Here is a 27,579-nt window from a genome sequence, read left to right on the forward strand (position 1 = left end):
AAGGGTCATAGTTGACAATCCTTCCTTCCTCTTGCTACCCTCCTGCCCACATCAGGCCAACATATATGATGAATCTCCGGTCGAGTCCCATCTGCCCCATCCCTTTCCCGCCCCACCATCCCTTACCCCGTGTACTTGAGAATTTCTGACTACCAGAGATCTGCCCTAGCAGGTCCCAGGAGTAGCTCAATTCCTGTGTATTGTGCCCAGTCTTCTCATATCTTTGTATACTTTTGGGGGCACCCTCTGGCCTCATATACTGGTCTTTCCATGTTCATACAATAAATAAGCCCACTCTCCCACTCCTTGATCATTGTGGGCCTTACACATGATATCTAGGGCTACTGTTGGTCCCAGCCAAAATAGTATCAGCTTGTGCTCGGTCGTATCAAACTTAGGGTTTACATGAAATAAAACCAACTTGTGGTCTTGTATTATCTTCCACCCCAGAGTCTTCCCCAGCCCGGAGAACGCTTGTGTCCAGTACCGTGATACGTTTGGGCAACCCCAAGTTGTACGTAGGTGGTCACCACCGGGTTCCCCACACCTGAGACAGGCACTTACAAGGAACTCTCTACCAATCAATAAAACCGCTATACCTATTTGCCCTAATCCTCCCATCAACCACGAAAAGTCTAAGCCCTATGCATGCAGGAAAGTCCAAACTCTAGAACTTCCTCTTACTACACCCATTCCAACTGGCCCTAATGTTACATTAAATGCCGCGTTAACACCTCATACAGCGTCCAGGGCCACTCTAGAAAGAAGGCATCGCATAAACTTACCTCCCGAAGCCGCCCCATACGTGACTGTCCTCTCTGGGGTCCCTGCACTTAGCCAGGGCAAACTCGAAACACACCGGGACCTGTTAAATAAGGTCATTTTTTGGCTAAAGCACAACAGACCTTTGCCACCCGACCTTGATGGTGGAATCCTGAGTGTCAGGAGGGTGGGGTGGCTAGGTACATTGCCCAAAGACATCTCGGGGGACCTGGTGTTAATCAAATTTAAGAACAGGAACTTAGTCCCCTACCTACGATTTTCCCAGCCCAATGTAGGTGATGGCCCCATTTGCATTTGGGACTTGTATGATTTCTATCCGAGCGTTCAACATGTTCCGTTACCAAGACAAATGACAACGAACTATAATTCTTGGAGAAGGGGATCCTGTGTACCCTGTGCCACTAACACTAGTCTCTAATTATTTTTGAATACGCACGAACATTGATTAGTTGACCCGTCACACTGATTTAATCTTGTTTTAATAGTTGATATTAACCTCGTGATGAAATGTTGAGATATTTATGTATGTATTGTTGTTGCTTTTATGGTTTTTAAACAAAAATCGAATAAAGCTAATCTGAAACTGACAGGCTGGAAAGGCAATCACTCGTATCTTACTCAGTTTGTGTCTGGTAAGCTATGGAGGAGTGTCATCAGTGAGTGATCCCAGGTCATGCTCCCAGGCAGCGTGCAGTGAGACAAACAAATCTCTAGTTTTGTTGATTATTTTGCAAACTGATCTGTGTCACTGTATGTTCTCCAAATTCCCCTCAGAAACACTTTGCCTTAAGTCGTTTAAACTCTGGGAGAGATTCATACCCGGCAATGGAAGGGGACAATGCGTGCCTGAGCTGCAGGTATTGGAAGAATTGGCTGTGATGCTGTCAAATTCCTACTGCAATGTCTGGTAGGGTTTGGGGATTCACTACCATCACATCCACCAGTGTCATGATACCTATGGTGTCCCATTTCCTAAACCATTGCAAGTTAGCCACCTGCCCAAGGACTGTGCACTCCCACTAAGGCATATGCTCCATCAGCCTAATGTGCTACCCCAAACGTCTCGCTTGGGTTGCCGGCGGGAGGGTGAGGAGCCCGACCCCCTGTATAGCAAGCGGCAGATTGGCACTCCATCGAGAGCCCACAGCTCTCAAGCATGTATGTATGGTAATCTAACGGGCTGTACCTCTGTCATGGATACACAGAACTAGCCTAGTCTCGAAAACGTGCAGTGCGCCCCTAAATAATATGTATAGCATCTACAGGGTGGCAGATCAACAGCACCAACTATAATGTGGAGGAGTGTGGCTCACTGATTAGAGCGGCAGACCCTGATGCAGAGGTCTGGCCTGGGACCAGGGTTCAATTCCCGTCGCGGCAGGGTCTTGAGCTCAAATGTCCGCGGACCCGATAATTCTCGGCACGGTGCCTACTCTAACCATGGGGTCCCACGCTGCAACTCTGGGCAATAGCCACACCGGCCCTAATCGCTGAGGATGCCTGGCTTCACCAGGGGGGTGCCCAGGAGTTGGGCGCCTCACAAGAACAGGCCAGGACGGGTTCCTCAGCGGTTTATTCAGCGCGGGGACACACTGGTAAGTGTAACCATGCGCTTTATAAGCTTCAGTAAAAAAAAAAAGAAAAAAAAGAAAAAACCCAAGCAAACATAAACCATAATTCCCTAAACCCGCCCACGCCATACTTCAGGAACCTAAAGTACCTGTCGCAGGAGTAGCCCTCTCAGAGTGCCAGCAGGGCTCCGGGAGAAGCATTCATCCCAATGGAATCCCAGCCAGACACTGTGATGTTAAAGTGCGATACCCAACGTGGAGGTTACATCTCCAACTGTTTGTAGTGGACCAACTGTCATACACCACAGTAAAAATAGTGAAACTGTAAAAACTATGTAAGGCAGGAGGAAGCCTCAACTCTGTTCTGTGACCACTGCCGCCTTCTTGACTCAGGTCGATCACTGTGTGATCCCATCTCAATCTGAGTAAGTTATCACAAGCCACAACAGGTATTGAGAGACTCCAGCCCACAAGCTGGCCCGCGATCCCAACCGTGAGACTAGGTTAACCACTGTACCATAACTCCGTAGAATTGTGCCTCCTGCCAGACTCATTTCCGGGTGTTCGATCCAGGGGCCCACAATCCACCGCAGGTTTAGTCACTGTTCTTTTATTGCACCAGGGGGAGCAGGGGCAGTTTTTGCTGCGGCACCTGAGCAGAGACAGTTGATGCATATCTCCAACCGAGGGCCATAACCTCTACCAGTGGGGGGATGTGATGCCTAACAGCAACTCTTTCCTCCACCCAATCCAGTCTTCCAGGGATTACAAAATGGGAATTCAAAAATTATCGCACAATCCTTGTAAATCAACTTTAGCTTTGCCAGGGTAGAGCAGCATGTAACCGATATTGAGGTTTTGGAGTTATCATTTGGCCTCCACAAACGATTTCCACAGTTGCAAGAAAAGTTTAGTATAGTCCCGAAAAATCATTTTGCGCAATTGGTAGAGAAGGGCCTCCTGGGATCGAGCATATTGCAGTATAGCATCCTTGCCTTGGTAGTTCAGGATATGGGCAATCATGGGCCTAGGATGCCCCCCCCAGCGGTGGACTCTGTACTAAGGCGCTATGCACCCTCTCAATGATGAAGCAGGAGGACAAGGATTCTGCTGGTACCAGGAATCTCAGTGATCCAAGAAGCCCCTCGTAGAGGTCCCCTCGCATCCCTCTGGAAACCTCACGAATCTGAGATTATTTCTACGCGCCCTGTCTTGGGTGTCCTCCACTTTCATTGCGAGTTCTCTGGAGATTGTCGTGAGACACAGAATAATCTTTTTAATTTCTGCCAATGTGTCCTCCACTCCCAACACCCTCACCTAAACTTCAGAAATCCGGTGTACTTCTTGGCGAATGTCCTGGCAGAACAGCATCTGATCTGTTCCCACCCCTCTAATTTTGGCCTCCGGTGCATCTCTTAAATGATCTATTGCTGGCAGGATTCTGGAGGTGTTTGTCTCTGTGGTGTTGGGGCTACTGCCCTGAACAGACCCGGCCTGCCCCCATGGTGGAGACTCAGTCGCCATACTCTCACACTGGGCAAACTTGTTGAGCATGGTCTGTTTAGCTGAAGGGAGAGGCGGGGGAAGATACTTGTCCCTGGCCACCTGGCAAGTGGATTTCCATCCGGGGGCAGTCTAAAGAGCCCCTGCCGCACCAACCCGCCTGCCCTTTGCCCGTGTGTAGGGTCTCAGTGGCAGCACGAGCAGTCAATTACTCCCCGGGGGTCCAAGAGCAAGATCATGTAAAGTGATCCAGCCGGCAAAGGGTGCACACCACCTCCACTCACGTCACTGATGGATCATCTGGCAGCTAACATGGGATCCCCTTTTGTCACCTGATACACCCGGGCGCCGCTCGAATAGGTCGATCAGGTGTCCACAAAACAGGCAGGCACACACCCAAGGCAATCGCAGCATCTCTTCGCTACTGGGTCAATATCAGGGCAGAGTCATAATAAAGGTGCCAAGGCTGGTATCTCAGGGAGGGGCCGGGCGGTTTAGTTCACCTCTGGTGCCCCCCACCCACTCATCAGCCCCTCCCACTGCATTCCCTTAAGCCCATGTGGCAAGTCCAGCAGCCTGTCTGTTTCCTTCCTCAAACCCCTGCCGGCTTACTCAATTACCAGCCAGGCACACTCGTGGGCTCTTCTGGGGCCACTGCAACAAGGCTGCACAGCCTCCTTCCGTGGGGCACCTTTACAGCCACACCTCGTCCCCTGCTTCTCCCACTTCAATCGCAGCGAAAACGATTCTGGGCTCTGAGCAGGAATTACATCTTACGACAAGTGAGGGATCCCCGTTGCAGTCAACAATTCCTTCGGCCGTGCAGCGTATCATCAACAGCAGACCCCTCCTACAGCCGCTCTCCGGTTTTGCCCAGACACCTTCAACATGTTTCCTGGTGTTCTGTGGGGAAGCAAGCCATTATCCTGGCTCCCTGGGTCAGCCTTCAGCAACGCCCAGCCTAAGCCGGAAACAGGTCGATGAGCTCCCTGAAGGAAGGATAAAATAGGATGAATGACAAGCAGCACGGAAGGGGTTTCAACTAGTGTCCACCATCTTATCGATTCAGCCACGCTCCTGACAAATGTCATATTTAAGTGATTCTGAACAATTATTAGACTCCACTCAGTTTGGTTTTAGATCGTCACACTGTACTGAACTTGCTATGTTATTTTTTTCTGAATCTCTCCGCAAGACTCTTGAGTCAAGGTAGAAAAACTGCGTTCATTGTTTTGAAACTGAGCACTGCTCTTGAGACTGTTTCCCATTTAACTCTAGTACAGCCTTGGAGTCATCTTGAAATCCAAGGCTTATCATGATTATTGTCATATTTGTCTGATCAATCTCATCTTAATACTGATTTATCCGATTGATCTTAACTTAAATCATTTCATGCGGCATCATAAATACTGGAGAGTGGAGTTCCCCAGGCCTCTTTGTTAGGCCTTTAAGTCTTTCAACTATATATCCCTTCTCTTGCTGCTCACATTCGTCACCATGACTTTCAACTGGTATCCTATGCAGATGGCAGACACACTGTGTGGGACAAATTTCAGATCACAGCGGACAATTTTAGATCATGTATCTCAGATGTTATGAACTGGATGGGAGAAAACTCTTGAAAGCTGAATGGCATCCTAGTGGTGTAAGAAGGCACAAACACTAAATGACATCCACGGTCAACTTTTGTAAGAGATGGAAAATTGAGATTTACACTGGATTACTGAAGCAAGGAACGGTTATAAATGATGGAACAAATACCATCTTCTCTGTATTAGGGCATCAAACAAGTATAACAGATAGGGAAAATAATTTACTGTGTATTATGATTACATATAATGCACAGTGGATCGAAAGGAGGTATCTGGTGCATTATGACATCTGACATTTAATCAATGTAAATGAAAGCACAAAGGCAATGCCATTCATTATTCTAAAACATGGACTGTGATGTCACACAGTCAGATATTAAAACAAACTGAGGAGAGATGCTGCAGTGCTTTATGATATTATAAAGTCTAACATTCTTACAGGTCTCAACAGATGCAGGAGATCATATCACACGTTCAAACATTCTGACAGAAGACAGCATGGGCGCTGCGGGGCATTATGATATGATACAATCCACATTCCTTATTTTAACAGCTGATGATTAGGAAAGAAGACACACCATAATCGTGGAATCTCACAATTAAAGGGATAGGATATAACAACTGCATGGATGTCACAGAACCATTCTATGCGCTAAGCTAAAAAAAATTCTGACAGGAGAGCCATTGGTGCATTTTGATATAACACTGTAAATCAGGCCTTAACTGTACAGATATCCAGAGAATGGTAATCATCAACCGTTTGATGATAACAAAGACTGAGGCATAAATAGGACAGTGTTGGCCAACCACTACGAAACCAAGAAGTAAAGAGCATATAACAAAGTGCATTTCCTGACTCACAGGGCGAAAGTGGTCTTTTCAGTTATGAAGTCTGGACAGTTTTTTGATGTAGTGAAGTGGAGTTTAAAGAGGAGTGTCTTACTGTATATGCTCAATAGATGTTGTTTATTTTAAGAACAATAGAGCATCCCAGAAGACCCTGCCTAATTTCGAGAGTGCCATTAGCCTCAATAGGGTAGGAAGATTTTGTCATTGGCATTTCACTAAATATAAATGTACTATGCCCAAGACCCTACAAGGCTCAAAGCAAGATACAAAACGGATAAATAGATGCACACGTGGAAGCCTCTATGATCCCTTACAGCTCAGGAAGGGTAGATCATGTGCTACCCCAGGACAACGTGGTAAAAAACTTGTGTTAGAATAAGTACACCTTTGTCTGGCTGCACTCGATTATGCAGTGCAGAAAACGATTAACATTATGGATATTTCATGGCATTATGTATGTGGCTTACATGACGCTAAAATGAAACCACCTTCTCTTCATTGAAATTTAATTTCTGAAACTTCATCAGCCATGCTGGTCGACCATAAAGGGAAGCTGATAACCGTAGCCCTGGGAGAGGGAGGAGTTGGAAGATGGTGGTGTTGGGCAAAGGGGTGACGTTTGCTTACTACAAGCTCCAATATATGCTCTATGGATTCTCGCAGGCTTGGATGATCATACGTACACTGAAAGTACCCACCGGACATTGTACACACCTAAAAGTAGAATGTTTTAGTTGTGTAACATCAACAGGATCTTGCACATGGAAGAGACTGAAACACTGTGCCTTGGTGGAAACACTAGATTCAAGCCACAGTGCCAATACCCCACACACTATGGATACATTACATAACACCCAAATTCAGCAGCCCGGAGCCGAGTTACAATACAATACAATACACGTGTTAGAAAAACAGCTGTTTTTTTTATCAGGCTTACAACATTAGGGTACAGTACAATGGTTTCACTCCAAAGTAATTCATCCAGCTTCTGGCTCTGCCCAAATAAGAAGAGCAAAGGCTGTTGGGAAAATTATCCTAGCAGCCTATGCTACTTTTTCACAAAGCAGAGGCCAATAAAACCCAAATCAGAAGCTTGTATTCTAGTGCACTGGGTAATGGCACAAGTTAAGGGGTCCACAGGACTGAACTCCCCCCAGATCTTGTACACATATATAAAGTGTGCCTGTGCAGCTACAGCTCCTTCTAAAGTGATCCCGGTGCAGGCAGAAGCCAAGGGGGTAAGTGCTTTGTCAACAGCAACATAATAAAAATGAGGGGAAACAACAATGTGAAGAGGCAGAAAGGTCATGTGTAGAGAAGGCTGTTACAGGAGGAAAAGCTAGACCCATGAAAAACAGGATTCACTGTTTCCACATCCAGCTGCTCCCAATGCTGCAAGAGAATCCCAAAGGAACTACTTTTTTTATCCAGCTCCTAATGCAAGTGTAAAACATCTGCAAAATGCTGTGGGCTGGTCCCAAAGTTAAATGGCAACCCACTAGGCCAATTGCTGAAATGGGATTGCTCAAATAAACCAATGGCTGGAGATGGCAGACCTTAAGTTCCTTCCTTTATTTAGGTGTATGATTTTTTATTGCAGATTTTCTTAAAATATGTGCATGCATTTTTGATTCTGTGTATAATGCTATATATGATGAAACATACAGTAATGATTCTTTTTTTATAACACGTAACAGTTAATCTCTTGCCGGAGTGTCAAGAGGGAATTAGATCATTTACAATACAAACATCTCATTGGGACTGGGGGCCCTCAGTAAACATCAACCATGCCGGGGACCCCTTCTCTCAACCCAAGTTCGAGTAACCCTTATGCATTTGCTATGCCATATAGAACAGACATAATTTTCAGTACTGCTAGTGAGCACCAGCTCATAGTGGGAGTTTGTCCGGAAGGAATCATCGCAATGCATTCCATAAAGTGGGATCCTCTGCGAGCTGTGGAACAGTTTTCACAAGTTTCATTCCAACTCCTTCAGCCTCACACCAGTCAGTTACATCCTTTAACCATCCAGTCACTGTAGGAGCATTAGGGCTCAGCCAACGTATAGCCAGTCTTCTCCTGGCCAGTAACAATATAAGGCGGTACAAAAAGGGATGGTGATGGACGGAGCATCTGAACCAATCAAACACTCACACCCAGACAAAAGATCTGGGTTTAATCCATCACCGTTCTTTAGCCCACTCTGCCACCCCATTTCAGACATGGCTATATGCAAATCAGTATGACCCTGTGCCTCATGGGAACAGTCCAGCCCGAACCGCCAAGACATGCCTTCCCTGGACTGGACTCAAGCTTCCTAGGACCGGTTTCTGGCATTACAGCCGTCTTCAGCCAGGCTTGCTTGAATCCAGTGGCAAAGGGAGCAATGGACTCATGTCTGAGCATACCCTGCCAACTTATGGCGAACAAAGCGGTACAAAAGGGGGTGGTGATGGACGGAGCATCTGAACCAATCAAACACTCACACCTAGTCAACAGATCTGGGTTTAATCCATCACCTTGCTTTAGCCCACTCTGCCAACCCAGTTCAGACATGGCCATATGCAAATCAGTCTGACCCTGTGCCTCATGGGAACAGTCCAGCCCGAACCGCCAAGCCATGCCTTCCCGGACCGCCATTATGTTCGCCATAAGTTGGCAGGGTGCTCTTTCTCTGCTATCTTTCAGAGTCAACCCTATTTTTTAAAATCATTCGCTACCCTTTGGGCTGCCACTTCCTTATGTTGCGGTACCTGCTGTCCATCCAGCTCTCTTACAGAACTGGAGATTGCTATATGTACCATTTTTTTCTGGAAAGGTATTTGCCATGATCCCACCAGCACGCAACTTTCAGAGCATTCCATTCCATGCCCTTTGTGCTCGTAGTATTCACATTCTACTCAAAGTACATTCCTGTATTTCCTATCTAAATACAGCATCATGTAGGTCCAACTCTGGCAGTTGCAGTAAAGTAATCAGAGTCCAATGTCTCTGGCACTCGTATTTAAACCTAAACGGAGAAGGATCTGATAGTATTCTGCCTGTCAATGTCGCTTACAATATATTTTGGGCATTGGAGTAATCTAACAGTACATAGTCACTTCTGGTGTATGTGTATGTGTCTGTGGCCTGCACGTGGTGTGAGAATTCCTGTGTGTGGGTTCTGCTCACGCCATACATCTATCATTATGAGCTCACTCATAGCACGCTCAAGGGGGTTTTCTCATTCCATTATTATATGACGAATTTGATGTAGGCTAGCTAGAGAACCAATTAATACATAGTTGTAGTTTCCCAACCATAACATGTCCAACAGGGTATGACTAGTTTTGCCAGCCCACCATAGAAGGATTGATCATCTTTGTTAGGGGCAATCGTTAGGGCTCATCCGATAAGTTGGCCACATAGTATTACATAACGTACTTCTGTATCTGCCTGTACCCTGGCGACTTCATATAGAACCTTCGGTGCCAGCCAAATACCCACTTCCTGGTGAGTGGGCTACATCCTTTGTAGCAGAACCTGCTCCTCCACTTCACAGTCCATCTGCTTCTCTTGGTAGCATGTACATCTATTGCAGGCAGGCGCTCTGCACACCACTTGCACAAATAAGATCCCACCCAGGCTCTTTTGGAGTAGTCATTAAGCTCCCAACATTCAAGGAGACCAGCGTTATAATGTCTGCCATCTTTGTGCTCCCAGAGGGTGCCTCTGCGGTATCGCCGCCCTTCCTGCCACAACCTCCCACCAAGCCACCTTATCTCCAGCATTAAACCCTTATCAACAATAACTATGAACGTCTTCACCATGAATGACAATGAGATCCCACTGGATCCTCGAATTGATCTGGGCATACCACACTTAACGCATCGACTCACTTCATTGACAATAATATTAGCTAAAAGGGAGAACGTGCTTCATTGAGAAAGTAATAGTCCACCAGACTGGCTGAAAAGCATGACAGATTGCGACAGCGTTAGTGAAGACTACGCTCTTCTTCAAAAACTCACATCCCAGCCTGAGGATATTTGGCAGTTCTTCCGTGAATACCTTTGCACCCTTGAACATGGCTCTACTGCTAAGAATCCAGCCCCTCTCTCTATTACTATTGATGCACTACCACCTATGTTTCATCTATACACACTATGCTCCAACGAAATGTTGTAATAACGCCATTTCTGATGCTATTTTCTTTTTAATTTGATCTCACGACATGCATGGTGATGTAATCCATAACACCGTGCTACTGTTGTCTGTTTGTTATACCTGAAAACTAATAAAGACAATTAAAAAAACAACAACTATGAACTGAGTCGCACCCTGGCTCTCAAACTCAAGCCTATACAATCTTGGCCAGTACACTCCTTACATGGGGTCCATGCCCATCAGTACTGTGCACTGCACTATCAGCCATATCTATTAACTATGTAACCTGAGTACTATCTTATCCTGTTATTGATTACTCGTACTTCTTTTCCATCTTTGCTTGCGCATTTATGCGCACTTACAGGTAATACCATTGCCAGGTAAGCATTCACCTTTATTATGGCAAGCGCTACATGTTCCCAATATCTCACCCAGGACACACTTCCCCTACTGAGCGCTTCTCCCTCACAGCCCATTCCCACTGGAAAAGGTCACGGTGCTCTCTCGGTTTGCCAGCTCACATTAGACACAGTGTTTTCAGTATATCACTCCCCATCTAGGATTTGGCTCTGGTCACATCAAGTCCTGTGCACTCTGCTACTCACAGTTTGGGTTTTTTCATCTGTGGTTAATAGAAGTGACTCTGTACATCTTCTCTCCTCTGCTGGTGATGTAGTTATTTTTAGCAGGGTTTTCACCTCCTGCTTTGCTATTCATAGGCCACAACTCACCTCCGGAGAAAGTATAGCTCCGATGCCCGTTCAAGGCCCTTGCTATTGCTCTGGGTTCAGTCTTGCCATGGTCCTTCCACCCACCACCGCCATGCTACAGGAAGACAGATTACGAGCTCATCCACACACAGCACACCAGGAGCCGCCAGCGCAACCGATCCTGCCACAAGGTGAGTAGCGGCGCCATGGTCTGTGGTGTGCCCGAGGACCGCAGAATGGTTGTGGGGATTTTGAGGTGGGGTATTAAGTGGGTGTAGGGGAAGTGAAGCATATGCATGGTGTGGTCAGTGAATCAAAGTTATTTGAGGGTTTCTTTCCATACTGCCCTCTAAATTAAGTCACCAGAAGAGTCATACATTTGACAATACTGTGTTGTTCAGTATCTGATTCTCTATCTATCTACTGCACCTTCAGGTAAGTCGTCTCTACCTGCTATTACTACTTTGGGAAAGTCAAGTGTAAAAAAAGAAGTAACTTCATTACTGAATTGGAATGAAATAGAATTGCACAAGGTAAAACCGGAACACTTACACTCAATCACGGTTTTCACAACTGACCAAATTGTAAGATCCTTGGCAAATGTTTTAATTCAATTTGCCGCCCTTTTCTTCATTATCACATTTAAAAGCACTGTGAAATATTGTGTGTTCATGATATGAACTGTACAAAACCTTCTCTTGTATTATTTAATAAACTAGAATGTTGCCCATGTATAATAAAAACCCATGCCAATGTGACTACTGACCTGCCTTTAGCTCACAATTGGCATTGTTGTCAGGGTGGTAGGCAGCATGAATATTTCTATGTTCATTTTTTAAAACTGGCACTTTTAAAAAATACTTTTCCATGCACTAATATAATCTGAAGTGTAACATTTCTCCATGATAATGAAACACACTGTTTTGAATTTTAAAGAGACTTTGCTATTTTTATACACTTTTTTGTAAGATGTCTTAAAACAGGTTATGTGTTCCTAAAGTTAAGTGATGCAGGATGTCTTATTTGCTTCTTTCCTTTTACTTCAGTTAGCTTGTAAATAAACGCTTGTCTATTTAATTAAAAAACTTTCTGGAAGTTAGTGATTTCTTAAGTAAACCGCAGTGCAGTGCGGTTTACCAGAAAACCGTATGAGAAGATCAGGAGGGCCTCTAGCGACCCCCGAGCCGTACTTTGAGTACCACTACTCAATACTATTCTTCTAGTGCCATTTGTTGTACTGAACTCAGCTCTGGCACACAACTAAAGTGGTCTGCAGGCAGACCCAAACAAAAAATAAAATCAGCATAATTGTAGCCTTCTGTAGTGTTGCAAATGCACTGAGTTAAACAATTTGGAGTTCTAGAAGATAAAGCATTTTACACCCAATGTTTAAAAAGGGAAATGAGGCTGTTCAGTATCCAATTGTTCAAATGCTTCTATCGAGCCACATCAAAGACGTTAGCTAAAAAACTACTGATTCATGTGTAGAATTAGGTGGATGAGAATGAACTATTGCCACTCCAATAAAGAGATGTGAGGAAATCCTTTCAAGTTATCGACATTTCAAAACAAAATAAAAAGAATGGAGTCTTATATTAATATTGCTATTTAATTGATTTTAGTACAAAGTACATCTGATTAAATAAATGTTCATTGAAGAAATATGCACAGTAAGGCATCTTTTAAAACACTTCTTAAGGAAGCCACACTTTCTCCAATTTTAAGAAAACATGTGAACAGAACAGCCCGTTTTAAATCTTAATTTTTTCCTTCCGATCAATTATTTATTTTCTTTTTTTAATTTATTGAGGTTTTTAGTCAATACAGAAAGAACAGATAAAAAAGCCAGTGATACTATATCTTTGGACGTTAAAGACGATGCAGCCAAACTGTTCTAAAAATCCACTCAATAGGTAAACTAGAAAAAACAGGTTGATTCCTAGTAAAAAAATCTAGATAACTACCAATCTGTCCACACTGTGGGAAACTGGTAATGTCACCGAGGTCCAAGGACCAGGACCACATAGTGACAAGGGTAGATTTGCATCTGCGTCCCAAAAAACTAAAAACTCAGCCAGCCTTTTTTGTAAGCACACCACTATTTAATCACTGTATAGCCAATCCGCTGGCAGTTTTGATGAAAGGCAGGATACATTTGGCATACATTTTGGCATACATTTGGCTAGAGGTGGCGGTTATACATTCCTGAACTCTAATATGCGTATGCTACAAAATATGGCTTGCAAAGAGCCCTGGATATGCTGTTCTCTTGGACAGCAGTTTCCAGTCAATTTCATGGACTCAAATTTTCTCTGTTAAGAAGCAGAAAGTGTATTACAACATGGTGGGTTGATAATTAAAAAGTGGAATTAGTGGATCATTATAGTGACCTTGGTATTATATTCGATAAATGCAGTATGAGTGGGGCAGTGCTCTTCACTCCTGTATGTAAACCCCATGGCAGTTTTCCATGGCTGGCATAAAAGATCAGTATCCACACATACATGGCTAATATTCCTGCTCCCGCTCAAGAGTGCATACAGTCAAGATATTACACAACTGAAGCCCTGCACACAAAACTGGACATCAAGGTTCCATCGCAAACCGAACCCAATCAAGACAGTTTTTTTTACAAGGAAGACAAACCCAAGGTCCAGGAAAAGCACAACAAAATAAATGTAGACAGCACAACATGGAAAGGGGCGACCACTCGGTCCCCCCGAACGTATGGTTGGGTGCCCCGATCCTCCCGGGAAACCATTTTGGGCGGGGGGCGTGTCTCGGCTGGTATGCCCGAAGCGGCGTAGCCGGGACTCGCCTTCTCCCGCCCAAGAGGGGTTGTCCTAGACACCTACACCGATGGCCACGCCCAGTAGGCGCACCAGAGGAGGGTACACGCCCTCCCGAAGAAGAATAAATAGAGCGGGAATCCGAAGAAGCGTCCTCTTGTTCCTGTGCTTGGAAGGCTGCACCCACTCGTTGCTCGTGAGCCCTCGACGGAACAAGGAGCAATTTTGAGAACTTGTAATTCTTGTGTTTCTCTTTCAGTGACTTTAAAGCGAAGGATCCAGGACCGTGTTGATCGACTCGGAGTGGATAATCGAAACCATGTCTTGCAAGAAGGCAGGAAAGGGTTCCGAGACAGACAAGGTTCTACGCATGTTGGTGAACAGAATGTCAAGAATGGAACGAAACATCGGACAAGTCCCAGCGCTTGGTCGCGATTTGGCGGGCGTCAAGAAGCAACTGGCCGCAATGAACAAGCCTGGTAACCCGAAGAAGGTAATAGGCCCGGCATTGCCGGGAGTCGTTCCCGAGGGTAGAGGGAAACGGGTCAAGAGGAGGGCGGTTGCAGGGGAGGTTCCGGTCCCTGAGGTGCCCCCCGGTCATCCCTGCCATACCAGCTGACGACCCAGTACCAACCCCAGACGCGGGTCAACCGATTCCGGTTGTGATTACGCCCGCTAACGATGAGGATATGCCTCCTGAATTGGCCACCCAGTTGGCCGCATGGCTCAATAAGAAGGCAGGGGGTGCTACGGCGCCCGGAGACACGGCCGAAGAGGCCAAATTACTAATCGAGCAGTTGCGGCAGTCGCGAGATGCCGCGAAGGCGAATCTCCCTCTTGTTTCCCCACAGGTGACACCGGAAGGACCGGCAGCTGGTCTCGAGAAAACGGTGGGAACAACAACCGAACCTGGTAAGCTCGCTTTGCCAGTGGCGGGGGAGGGCTCATTACCCTCAAGGCGGGAGAGGGTGGTTCAACATATCCCGATGGCCACGAAAGAATTGATATGGGCAGACAAGTATGTCAATATGTTTTCGTTGTTGACTGACCATCGCGAGATGGAATATGCTAAAACACAGAAAGATTTGTGGCACCCGAGCATCTGGCGCGCCAAGATGGCGGTGTTCAGGGTGGAGGAGACGATAACGAATTGGGCGAAGGCCTTTGCAATTTTTACTGCGATTATTGGTGAACGTAAGCCCGAGGTATTGACCGAACTGTCTTGTTATCAGGCATGTATAATGGATTTTTATGAAAAGTATGAGGGGGACGAATGGAAAGGTTACGACATGAAATTTCGTAAAGCGAAGAGTATGATTCCTCTCTGACATGGGATTGCCTCGACTCAATTTCTTGGCATAAGCAGCTCCTGCCTGGGACGGCAGGGACATCCTCGCCAGGTGGGAATGGGTCGGGGTTTTCCCGCCAAAAGCCCGCGGTGCCCTTTCGAGCAGGCACCGGTGGTGATCACCAGCCGAAAACCGGCGGGAATGGTGGAAAGCGGGGGGTCTGTTGGGGCTTCAATAGAGGCAACTGTAACAGACCGCAAGGTACATGTAGGTTCAAGCATGTGTGTGCGGGTTGTGGGAATTCCTCACACCCGGAGAGTTCATGCAGATCAAAAAATAGCAGGTCGGGAGGTAAAGGAGGGTCCAAGCAAGACTGAGGTGGATCGTTGTGTACAATTGCCTACTCCCGTTGATCTCATGGCTATGACTCCTTGGTTAAACAAATACCCTGATTATGTCTCTGCTGGGGTGTTGAGGAAGGGATTCTTATATGGCTTCCACATCCCGGCGGGGGATTTTCGTGGGGAACCTTTTTGTAAAAACCAGCTTTCGGTACAGCATAATCCAGGTGTGGTGGAGAGAAAAATTGCTAAAGAAGTGAGCCTAGGCCGAGTGGCTGGGCCTTTTCAGCGCCCGCCAGTGGCGGATTTCATCTGTTCCCCATTAGGGGTGGTCCCCAAGAAGGACCCGGGGGAGTTTAGGCTGATCCATAACCTGTCTGCTCCAAGGGGTTTCTCGGTAAACGATGCTATTGACCCTGAAGTTTGTTCGGTACGGTACGCATCATTCGATGATGCCGTCACCATGTTAAATCGCCTGGGCCCCGGGGCGCTGATGGCGAAATCAGATATCGAATCAGCGTTCCGGTTGCTCCCGGTACACCCACATGATCAGCGTTTGCTAGGTTTTGCGTTCCAAGGGAGTTATTACATGGATAGATGCATGCCAATGGGTTGCTCCATTTCTTGTGCCTATTTTGAAAAATTCAGCTGTTTTTTAGAGTGGGCATTCACCGAGGCCACAGGGCATAGGCATGTTATGCATTATCTAGATGACTTTCTGTTCTTGGGAGCAGCCGGCGACACGAAATGTGCGCAGGCGCTACAGGACTTTTGCATCCTCATGAGGGAGTTTGGAGTGCCATTGGCACCAGGTAAGACGGTTGGACCATCTACTTCACTGGAGTTTCTGGGAATTGAGCTCGATTCTGTGGAGGGATGTTTCCGTTTGCCAGTGGGAAAGGTAGCTAAATTTAGGGCTTCCCTGGAATTTTGCCTTAGTAAGGAGAAATTGACCCTGCACCAGTTACAGCAAACAGTGGGTCAGCTTAACTTTGCCTTAAGAGTTATACCAATGGCCCGCCCCTTTTCACGCTCTATTGCACAAGCTATGGTTGGTCTCAAGGAAGGACACCACTGCACGAGACTGTCTGCAGAGGTTCGCCAGGATATGCGCATTTGGTTGGCATTTCTGGCGGACTTCAACGGTCGAGTAGTGTGGAACAAGCCGCCAGCGTCTTCGGACGAGCTGGGGTTGTGGACTGACTCAGCGGGGAGCGTGGGATTTGGCGCCATCTTTGGTAACCGATGGTCGGCGCAAACATGGCCGGCGTGGTGGCATTCCTGCGGTCTCACAAGTAACATAGGGTTCCTAGAGCTATTCCCGATTTTTGTTGCTCTGATGGCATGGCCGGACGAGTTCAGAGACCGCTCTGTGGTATTTTGGTCTGATAATATGACTGTTGTCGAATGCATTAACAATCAGGCAGCACGCTGCAAATGGATCTTGAGATTGTTGAAGGAAGTTGTGCTGCTTTGCATGAGACTGAATGTACAGTTCAGGGCGAAACATGTGCCGGGTGTACTGAATTATGCGGCTGATGCACTCTCTCGTTCACATATGCAGGCGTTCAGGGGTTATCTACCTACAGCGGACCTAGCGGCAGCACCATTCCCCGAAGCACTCTGGCTAATCGGTGCCCCGGATTACAAGACCTCGTGGCAGCAAGCTTAGCCCCCAGGACGAGGAAGGCATTCGAAGGAGCGTTTCGTTCCTATTGTGCATTTTTGGGTCCGACAGGGAATCAGAACTGGGGTCAGGAGGATTCCTTCCTAGGGTTCCTGGTAGCACTGCACAGAGAAGGCCGATCAGCGGCAACGGCCAAGAGGCACAGGGCGGCCATTTCATTCATGGCGCAGGTGCATGGCATAAAAGACCCAACAGGTTCCTTTTTGGCGAAAAAAGCCCTTCGCGGCTGGCAGCGCCTCGAGGGTCGCAAGCAAGATGAGAGGCGCCCAATTGGCTTAGAAAGGTTGTCCCTACTCATGGCGAAACCAGTCACAACATGCTCCTCCCAATTCGAAGCAGTTCTGTTCCGGGCAGCTTTCGCATTAGCGTTCCATGGGGCTATGCGGGTGAGCGAACTGGTCGCAAGGAATAAGAAAGATGTGGAGGGAGGCTTGTGCAGGGATCACATCCTAATTAGGGGTGATTCGATGGTAGTCACGATAGCTAGGTCCAAGACTGACCAGGGAGCTATGGGAAACAGTGTTGTTGTCCAGCGCATTCGAGGGTCCCCCACGTGCCCGATAATGTGTATAGAGGAATACTTGGCACTGAGGGCGGATACATGGGGGGGGAGTTTGCTGAGGCACATCGACGGCACCCCACTGACGAGGTTTCAGTTCCAGAGGGTGCTAGCACTGACAATCGCTGCGGCGGGCATGGACCCGTGCGATTTTGGGACCCACTCCTTTAGGATAGGGGCTGCTACTGAGGCTACAGCCAGGGGTCAGAGTGCAGAGGAAGTGAAGCAGTTGGGACGATGGTCCTCGAATTGCTTCAAAAGGTATGTGCGATTGCACATGTTGTGATGTCAAGTGACATGCACTCACGCTCCTTGTCTTCTGTTTGATTTACAGTTTCGCGAGCATGTCATGCGGGGCGGAATTTGCAGTCGACCCAGTACCAGGGGACCAGCGGTCATGGATCACCGTCTGAGGAGAGAGTGGTTTGGGTCGTGGACCACTCATACGTGAGGCGGGCCGGGGACGTATTCAAAGCAGGTGACGCGACTCGCGCAGCTGGGGAATACGGGTACAGAGTGGCCTTCCATGGAAGGGGCGGGCTCTGTATTGACCAATTCGAATCTTTTGTTGAGGGTCTCTTAGGGCGGCAGAGGTCACCGCCATCTGTAGTCATAGTACACCTGGGGGGCAATGACTTGGTGACACTGGGTAGACGAGTATTGCTCGAGCAAGTTTTGTCTTCCGTTAGCTGGTTGGCAAAAAGAATCCCGGGGTGCACGATTGCCTGGTCCCACATGATTCCCAGGAAGGTATGGCGGGGGGGCCTTTCGGTGTCAGCACTGAACCATTCGGTGAAGAAGGTTAACAACAAAATTGGTAGATTGTTTCGCTCTGCGGAGTTGCATAGCATTCCTCATGGGTGTATTCGGGGTGATCACATGTATCTTAATGATGGGGTTTACCTGTCCCGGGAGGGGAATGTTTTACTCATAGGAGACTTCATAGCATGGCTAAGGGGTTTGAGGAAGCATGACCTTTAGGAGGAGTCTGGGGGGGGGCCGGATAGCCGGTCAACTATCCGGCCTGTGGCGGTAAGGTCATGATCGGTGAGCAGTAATTTCAAGGTCCCTAGAGGGGGGCGCCACCCACTATGGATGGGAGCGCCCGGGGGGAGGCGGCCATTGGCCCCTCCCACTGGGAGGCGGCACCCACTAAGGATGGGTCGCCTAAGGGGAGACGGCCATAGGCCCCTTCCAGGGGAGGAGGCGGCTATATTGTAGTGTAGTTCCTAGTTTCCCACTAGGCCCTGCGCATTGGAATAACATAAACAGTAGTATCGACGTAGAAGTGCGGATCTTCCAGGCCTCTACTGACTATGCTAAACTTAATTGGGTTTGTTACCAACTAGCTCAGAGGTCACTGGAAACTTTCTTGACTGAAATAGGAAGTGATCAGCTTCCCTGGCACAGACAAGAAGGGATTCAGTTTTCCAACAACCGTGCAACATGACAACTTTGCTCCTCAGATCAAGAGTCAATCTCTAGGGTCGTGTGAAACAATAGACAGTTATTTTACTCAGTCAGGTTAGTGCAGTTTACTTTCACAATATGTAGAGAATAGAGAGACGGCCGTTTGTCAATAAAAGGTTTAACATTTATTGAACAGTCTTTCTTCTCATACAAGAGAAATGTATTGCCACAATTGCAAGACTTGTTATGATAAAAAGTACGTACAGTAAGATAAGTATTGCAAGATAATACTGTAAAAGCATTGATATGGTTTCTTAGCCATACAATGGTTTAAAAGTAATAAAACATATATACATTCATATATACATTAGGCTAAAATACTCAACTGGTGCTTCTAACTACGCCTACCCCAGTGTACCGGACCTAAGCCTAATACTTGGGAGGGGAGTAAGTAAGTAGCTTCAGTTTAAGTTGGTTTTGCCAAGGTTTGCTTCAAGAATTCTCACTAAGGGTTTAGTCAACACCATACCTCTGAATAGAATGATGGAGGTCTGGTATCTCCTTCAGGGGGAACTCGGTATCCCAGTCACCCGCGAGGATAGACCAGAAACGCTGGAGCTGGATTTCTCTGCAGGAGAAAGACAGCGTCTCTCTTCAGCGCGTCGAGGAGGAGGAGGGGGGACAGCGTCCGCGGGCAGCTGGCATCTGCTGGGCTCTTCGCAGAGGGACGGCTGTTCAGCTCCTTGTTTCACCACACCATCGTTGGCGCTTTGGCAGCGATAATGGTATCAGCAGCTTCGTCAAGCGACGGGCAACAGGCTGCAGCAACACAGGCAATTGCTTAAGGCAACGTTGGTAATATTTATACCTGAAAGGTGCCATGTTTGACGTAAGTTTGCTGGACATAAGACGTCAATTAAGATGTCACTAGGAAGTGATCGCTATCAGTTGCTCATTAGAGTTCCATTACTAATCAAAACACAGCAAGCGGGGATTTCCAGGTTTACTGAGTTTTTATCTTGTTGAAGAACTCGGAGTGTTAATCTAGGAATCTCAGATAGTGACTTCTGCTCTGTCATTGCACTAATTGGTTGCAAAGGAAGTGGCAGAGAAAACTATTCTGGAATGTGGCTCTGTTCGTGTGAGGCCAGAGATGACTTTCTGAATATCGCACTTGAACGGTTATGCCAATATAGGGAATAAATGGATTTATAGCCGAATAGGGGCATAAGGTCACAGTATCGATCAGGATCCTAGATAAGCACGCAACAATATGCCCCTCCTACAAATTTTCCGGGGCCCGGATATCCGCGACGGCGGATGTGATAGAGAGTGTGGGGGTGCGGGGGGGGGGGGGGGGGGGGGGGGGGAAGTCCACGCTGTCCTTCCTACAGATACCTCACACGGGTGCTCGGACGACCTTTAAGATGGCGTCGAGCGGAAAGGGGGGCCCCCAACAAGACAAGGGAAATTAGAGTTGGCGAGGAGGGTACAGTCCTCTGCGCGGCCGCCACTCACACCGTGAGGGGGAGAGTTTTTGGTAGTAGGGATCTGACACCGGTTAAGACCTTGCCGTTGGCCCTTAATGCTAGGATGTACAATTTTAATTTAGAATGTATGCATTTGCAGGATGTTAGACTCGGCTAGGAAACCTTTGTATTAGAGATTTGTTAAGGTTAGCCAAAGAACATGTCTTCATCAAAATGTAATAAATGAAAATTGTACATGATTATGAAACTTTTATTTAATGTTTTAAATTTTGTTTCATATTTTAATAAATACGGCCGGGAGGGTAACTCCCTCCCGCCTTCCAAAAGTTCAGAACTGCGTCCGACTTCCCATCCTTGGGGATTGTGTTGGGAGGGGGTGACGGGCATCCCGGCCATATGGAAAGGGGCGACCACTCTGTCCCCCCGAACGTATGGTTGGGTGCCCCGATCCTCCCGGGAAACCATTTTGGGCGGGGGCGTGTCTCGGCTGGTATGCCCGAAGCGGCGTAGCCGGGACGCGCCTTCTCCCGCCCAAGAGGGGTTGTCCTAGACACCTACACCGATGGCCACGCCCAGTAGGCGCACCGGAGGAGGGTACACGCCCTCCCGAAGAAGAATAAATAGAGCGGGAATCCGAAGAAGCGTCCTGTGCTTGGAAGGCTGCACCCACTCGTTGCTCGTGAGCCCTCGACGGAACAAGGAGCAATTTTGACCCACCCACCAGCCCCTTATGGCAATGTTTGATTTTGCAATAAAGTTTTTTGCTCTGTTAGACTTTTTTCCTCCGTATAGAAGTAAATGAATGTCTAGATTGAGGATGTGACTTCTGTCTGTAGGATACTGTTTTTCTTTTTAGGAGTAAACAGGCTTGATACAATTAGACATGCTGATATTTTCTTCCTTAGAAGGTGAACAAATGTCGTATTTATTTTTTGGTCGGGCGGTAAGGTCATGATCGGTGAGCAGTAATTTCAAGGTCCCTAGAGGGGGGCGCCACCCACTATGGATGGGAGCGCCCGGGGGGAGGCGGCCATTGGCCCCTCCCACTGGGAGGCGGCACCCACTAAGGATGGGTCGTCTAAGGGGAGACGGCCATAGGCCCCTTCCAGGGGAGGAGGCCGCTATATGCCCCTTCTACGAATTTCCCGGGGCCCGGATATCCGCGACGGGGGATGTAATAGAGAGTGTGGGGGTGGGGGGGGAGTCCACGCTGTCCTTCCTACAGATACCTCACACGGGTGCTCGGACGACCTTTAAGATGGCGTCGAGCGGAAAGGGGGGCCCCCAACAAGACAAGGGAAATTAGAGTTGGCGAGGAGGGTACAGTCCTCTGCGCGGCCGCCACTCACACCGTCAGGGCGAGAGTTTTTGGTAGTAGGGATCTGACACCGGTTAATACCTTGCCGTTGGCCCTTAATGCTAGGATGTACAATTTTAATTTAGAATGTATGCATTTGCAGGATGTTAGACTCGGCTAGGAAACCTTTGTATTAGAGATTTGTTATGGTAGCCAAAGAACATGTCTTCATCGAAATGTAATAAATGAAAATTGTACATGATTATGAAACTTTTATTTAATGTTTTAAATTTTGTTTCATATTTTAATAAATACGGCCGGGAGGGTAACTCCCTCCCGCCTTCCAAAAGTTCAGAACTGCGTCCGACTTCCCATCCTTGGGGATTGTGTTGGGAGGGGGTGACGGGCATCCCGGCCATATGTATATAGTAGCAAGTCCATTGGTTTCCACATCAACACCACCCTTTACCTTAAGACACATCGAACACAAAACAAATACTACCTGCCATCAGTCGTCCTTGCTCCAAAGACTTTACAGACTGAGGACATTTGCAGACTTGCTTTCCAGTCACTGGTCCTGCCTCAAATTGCCAGAGGCGTAAAAGCCATGTAATTTCTCTGCAGAGTGTTCTCCTTAGTAAGGCAAGACACAAAGAGGTTTGGAAAATCTGGAAGACTAAGTCCTATTCTCCAAGAACTGCTTTTGCTCACTTACCACCTTCAAGACTAGCTACAAAACTTAAAACAGTCAGAAACAGTGCCCTGTTATGCCTGGTATCCAAGATCAAAATGTCTGGAGGATGGGGGTGTGACTAACCGCTCACCAATATGGCTGCGCTCTACGGGAGACCTTGCTCCTCAACGCCACAGTTCATTAACCAATTGCCATCAGACTCTGCCTTGCCCTGTCAAAACATGGGAGGAGGGGACAAGTGCTGAATTGTTTAACGCCCCATGGGAAGCTGCACCAAATCAGGACAGAGTCTCGAGTGGGCTCCTACCCAAAAGGAGCTCTGTGGCTGTACAAGAGGCATTGTAGAAGGAAGCTCCTGCTGACCAGTCGCCTCTGGTAGGAGTTACCAGACAGGAATTACACGCTTTGGGACTAGAGACACCCTTGCAGAGCTGCATGATGGTTCGCCCAGAGGCTTGTGCGGGGGCGCATTGAAGAGGCAGAATGGTGCTTCTCTTGCTTAGAGGACTCATCCCTGGATTTGCAAATGGCTAGCCATACTTTGGAAAGTGAACTGTGCAGTCTTGATGAGGAACAAAGACCTTTAGGCATGATTGCGCAGCAATAATATTCACATAGCAGGCCTCCCTGAATCCACCAACAGGTGTAAGCCAGAAATATTTGTTCTCTTGATGGACCTTTTCAATCGCACCAATTTCTAAACCCTATTGGTGGTGGAGTTAACGCATAGAGGGCTTGGTCCAAGGTCCCCGTACATGCCCACCTGAGAACCCATTATTTTCCTAGCTACTAAATTATCGAGACCGCAATACAGTGCGCCTAGCCAGAGAGAAGGGATACATCAGGTATCAAGGCAGTGAACTATAATTTTATACTGATAGCACCATTGCGGTTCAGGAAGCGAAGAAAGCCTTTTCAGACATGAAGATGAACCTCAGACCACAGAACATTAGATATACAAAGTTGTATCTCGTTCAATTGGAAGTTTAGCAACAGGACTGTACATAAATATTCTTAAACCTAAAAGGCGCTCAGTGGTTTGCAAAGGCGGTTTCTATGAGCACTGGTGGTTCTGACCAACAACATATGGGCTTGCCACATGGTATAGAGGATGGGAATACTTCTCGCCCCCTCGTGACTGAGGATCAGGCAGGTTAAATGGTGACACCTAAAAGGGTCTCCAATGCCTTCTCTGCAATGCCTTCTCCATTATTTCTTCTGATTGCAGAGAGATTGCTCAGTGTTTTTTAAGGGGTTACTGCCTTCATGAGCTCCTACGATACTGTTCATAATTAGGGTACAGAGATTTTGATAGCAACACATATACATTGATCTTAAGTACTATGGTCGGAGAAATGTGGATGGTCGGTGATGTTTATGCCCCCAATACGGATTCCCAAGAGTTCTCTAACACTAGAATAGCAGCTTGGGCTAGCAGGTCATGCAGACTCTGCGATATATATTGAGTCCATAAGAAGGCCCATTGCAACCCCGTAGCCCGAGTGCAGTTGTAAGGAAATGCAGTTGATAATTAAGTTGCAATTGGTTTGTGTGCTGGATGATGTGAAGCATATTCCACCGCTATTTATGCAGTGAGTTTGATGCTGTTGCCAATACGCAGTAGTACACTTTAGTGGTATTCCTACCAGTATGTCGAAGAGGTCTGCGACAAGGGAAGCTTGAGCTAAAGGCGTTCTTTGATACTGAAAAAGCTTTAAATTGTCTTCCAAACCTGAGACCAGCGCTTGAGCACAGGAGTGCATTCTAATGGTACATGTATGAACAAATGTTCACTGGTACTTAGTTATAACAAGGGAGAGTCTACAGGTTTTACATACATAACTTATCGGATGTCTACAATGCTTTTAGCATAATGTCAAACCAGGTTTGTCAGCGTGTGGGTAGGCTTTATGATGTCAATATATTCTTCCAAATATTCCTCCCTCAATCTGCCCCTAATTCTTCCTGCCAACCTTTCCCTCTCCTGCTGCAGGATTGCACTGGCCCTTCTTATGGAGTCTATTCATCGCAGAGTCTACATGACAATTTTTTTGTAGCCCTAATCTGCTAATATTTGTAGCTATCTAATCTCTACGCTCCCGGTGTGCCCCCTGACTATCGAATTAACAACATCAATGGGACAAATATTAAGGGTATAATATTGAAAATAAAATATCGACAGGCACCTTAGTTTAGATTTTCTATAAGTAACTCCACTTATATGTACCTATGCCGTACACATATTTTAAGGTACGTAGACAGCTGCTGCTGTGTGATTATATCTGTTATTAGATCTATATTCTTTCTCCGTCAGATCAGCAATATACATGACGTGTTATAAACCTAATGACAGCGTCACTCCAATATCATCAATCCCTTTTGAATCCTTTTGTGGTTACCATATTCACGAGTCTATGTAGTAAAACGAATATGAATTACTTTCATATCTGTGAATATTTGTAACTTCTTCAGGATCCTGATCAGCCATAGAATAGGAATCATGTTCTTTACAGGAGATGATGCCTTTGATCTCTGTACCTGCCCGTACACTTCATTATACCGACACTGACAGCGAGACAACAGGAGAGTAGAAACACATTCCACTCTGTGCTGATGTTCCTGTGGTCTACACCACTCTTCAGATATAACTGGGAGTACAGACATGCTGTGAAGTTCTGGAAGAGGTGACTGAGTTGTCACAGGGCATCACATGGAGGGCAGGCTTGCTTTAAGGGGTTTTCCTATTCAACAGCTAGAAGGTCTTGGAAATTGAGAACTATATAATTCTGGTTCTTGCTAGGCGATGACTGACCCTGAAGGTGAAGTTCATGATCTGTTGGGCTTGACTTTTAGTTAGGAATCTAAAGTCTGAGCACTGCTTAGGCAGATGCACCTCTTATATCTGAAGATTGGTGTGGGCCATAGGTAATATCAGACAAGGTATAACATTAGATACCAGGCTATAATATTAGGAAATATATGCCAAGAACATGATCACTCCAAACTGAGGCCCAATGCCTTCGATCTCTGACTCCTCTTAAATATTTCACATTCTGAAAATTCTAAGTATAAAAATGTAAACTTACCAGCAGGGATGTGACATTTTTTAACTTCTTCTGGGTTCACATCAGCCACAGGATAGCCTTCTACCTCTTCTTTAATTCTATCCGAGATCACTGCCATTGTGAATACTTCTGCTGTATTAAAGGAAACACAAACAAGTGATTTCACAGCCAGCATCTGGAACTGAAACTGTGACCTCAGACCCGTCACCTCCCTGCTTCTCTCAATACACACAATAATTTCTGTAAGAAAGTGCCTCTTTTGACGTGGTTAGCCTCCATTTTTTGCCTAGTATTTTATGTGGTTTCGACTGTAGTACACAGGGTACCTGACAACTAGGCCCCCTGTGCCAGTGCTTCTTCCCTAAAAATATTCTACAATTGGCCCTTCTGTGCCACCTGTAAGTCCCTAGTAAACGCTACCTGTGTACCTGCTGCATTAGGACTGAAGAGGGTCCCCTAGAGACCGCTCACCTGGGCATCTGTAGACCGCCACTGCACCATGGCCTGGTGCAGACAAGATAACAGAGTCAATATGGCGCACTGTGCATGCCAACTTGCACTGCCTAAGGTATATGTAAGTCACCCCTCTAGCAGGCCTACCAGCTCTAAGGCAGGGACTACATCTCAAGTGTGGGCCTATCTGCATGAGCAGATATGCCCAGTGCTTAATTTGTAAAATATGAAGTGCAGGTGCTCACATTTTTTTGTAGGCCACACCCACTTCCCAGGCTCCGCCCACAACCTCCAGTGACTCCACCCACATCCTTTATTGGCTCCAGCCACATCCACATGCCTAAACACATTAGAGCTACCTCCTCATTTCTTGAGGTCCGCAAGAAGCTGAAGACCTAGTTCTCCACTTAAGCACCTAGAGGACCCCACACCTGCCCAAGGGCCTGGATACCCTCCAACCCGACCCACATGGCTAAAATCAGGAGCACCGTGACACGTGCTACTGGGTTTGATGGACGAGGCGGCACCGGGAGAGAAAACTGCAAAGTATTCAGAGAGGTAATCGAGTAGGCGCCGCACCAGTCACGCGACATGAGAGAAGCAGGTTTGCATGCATTTTGTCATATGATCACAAATCTGAGAGCAATTCCTCTGTGACTTAAAAATTAAAGAAATAACAGTGCTATGATTAGAACACATTATTGCATCAGTGCACTTAAAATTCACATTTGCATACATGTGGCTTGTTAATTAAAAGCTCAATCAAGCTGAAATAGTCAGCTTTGAGTTCAGACTGTCCCCACCCATAGCTGCATCTTCCTGGTGCAAGACAGGGACAACCCACATGATTACAGAAGAAAATATGCTCTCCCCAGCGCATGCGTGAACTATGACAGCCACGCATCTGCAACTCAGTGTAAAACTACCAGTAAACCCAGCTTCTCTTTAAAAAGAGGGCTGGGTCTCACCTGCAGTTTGTATCACTGGGGGTCCCAGTGACCTCCATGCCCTAACTAAAGGTTGTCAATGGGATGTACCGACTGTGTATCACTTCATAATTGGTGTACAATCATTCCACCTGCCAACGGATTATTTGCAGTACATCATGGGCCCAAGAGTCAAGGTGTTCTGTTATTTGCATGGAGCCACACCTTTATGCAAATGAAGTAAAGCCCTTTAAGATTGTGCCATCCCCTTTTCTGCACCGTTCTCATCCATATTATAGAAGAAGCTGTATAAGAATCAGCAGCCCCTTCTATAACCCCAAAGCACCCTGGGGTGGTGCAGGAAGCAGGTGCAAATGACCTCTGTCCTCCTGGGCAGTTTGTGACAATCTACCCGTTAGCATAG

General features: G+C 46.8%; 1 protein-coding gene across 1 annotated transcript in view; it reads right to left on the bottom strand.

Moving 5' to 3' along the window:
- Positions 1-25,905, bottom strand: part of LOC147700324 (uncharacterized) — a 36,021-nt gene extending 10,116 nt beyond the window's left edge. Inside the window, exon 1 of the mRNA XM_086935697.1 lies at positions 25,798-25,905. Coding sequence (XP_086791823.1) covers positions 25,798-25,894 — 97 coding nt within the window. The 5' untranslated portion in view covers positions 25,895-25,905. The remainder of the gene's footprint in view (positions 1-25,797) is intronic.
- Positions 25,906-27,579: the final 1,674 nt, after the last annotated feature.

Source organism: Lissotriton vulgaris, chromosome 8 (assembly GCF_964263255.1).
Source record: "Lissotriton vulgaris chromosome 8, aLisVul1.2, whole genome shotgun sequence".
NCBI classification, from domain to species: Eukaryota; Metazoa; Chordata; class Amphibia; order Caudata; family Salamandridae; genus Lissotriton; species Lissotriton vulgaris.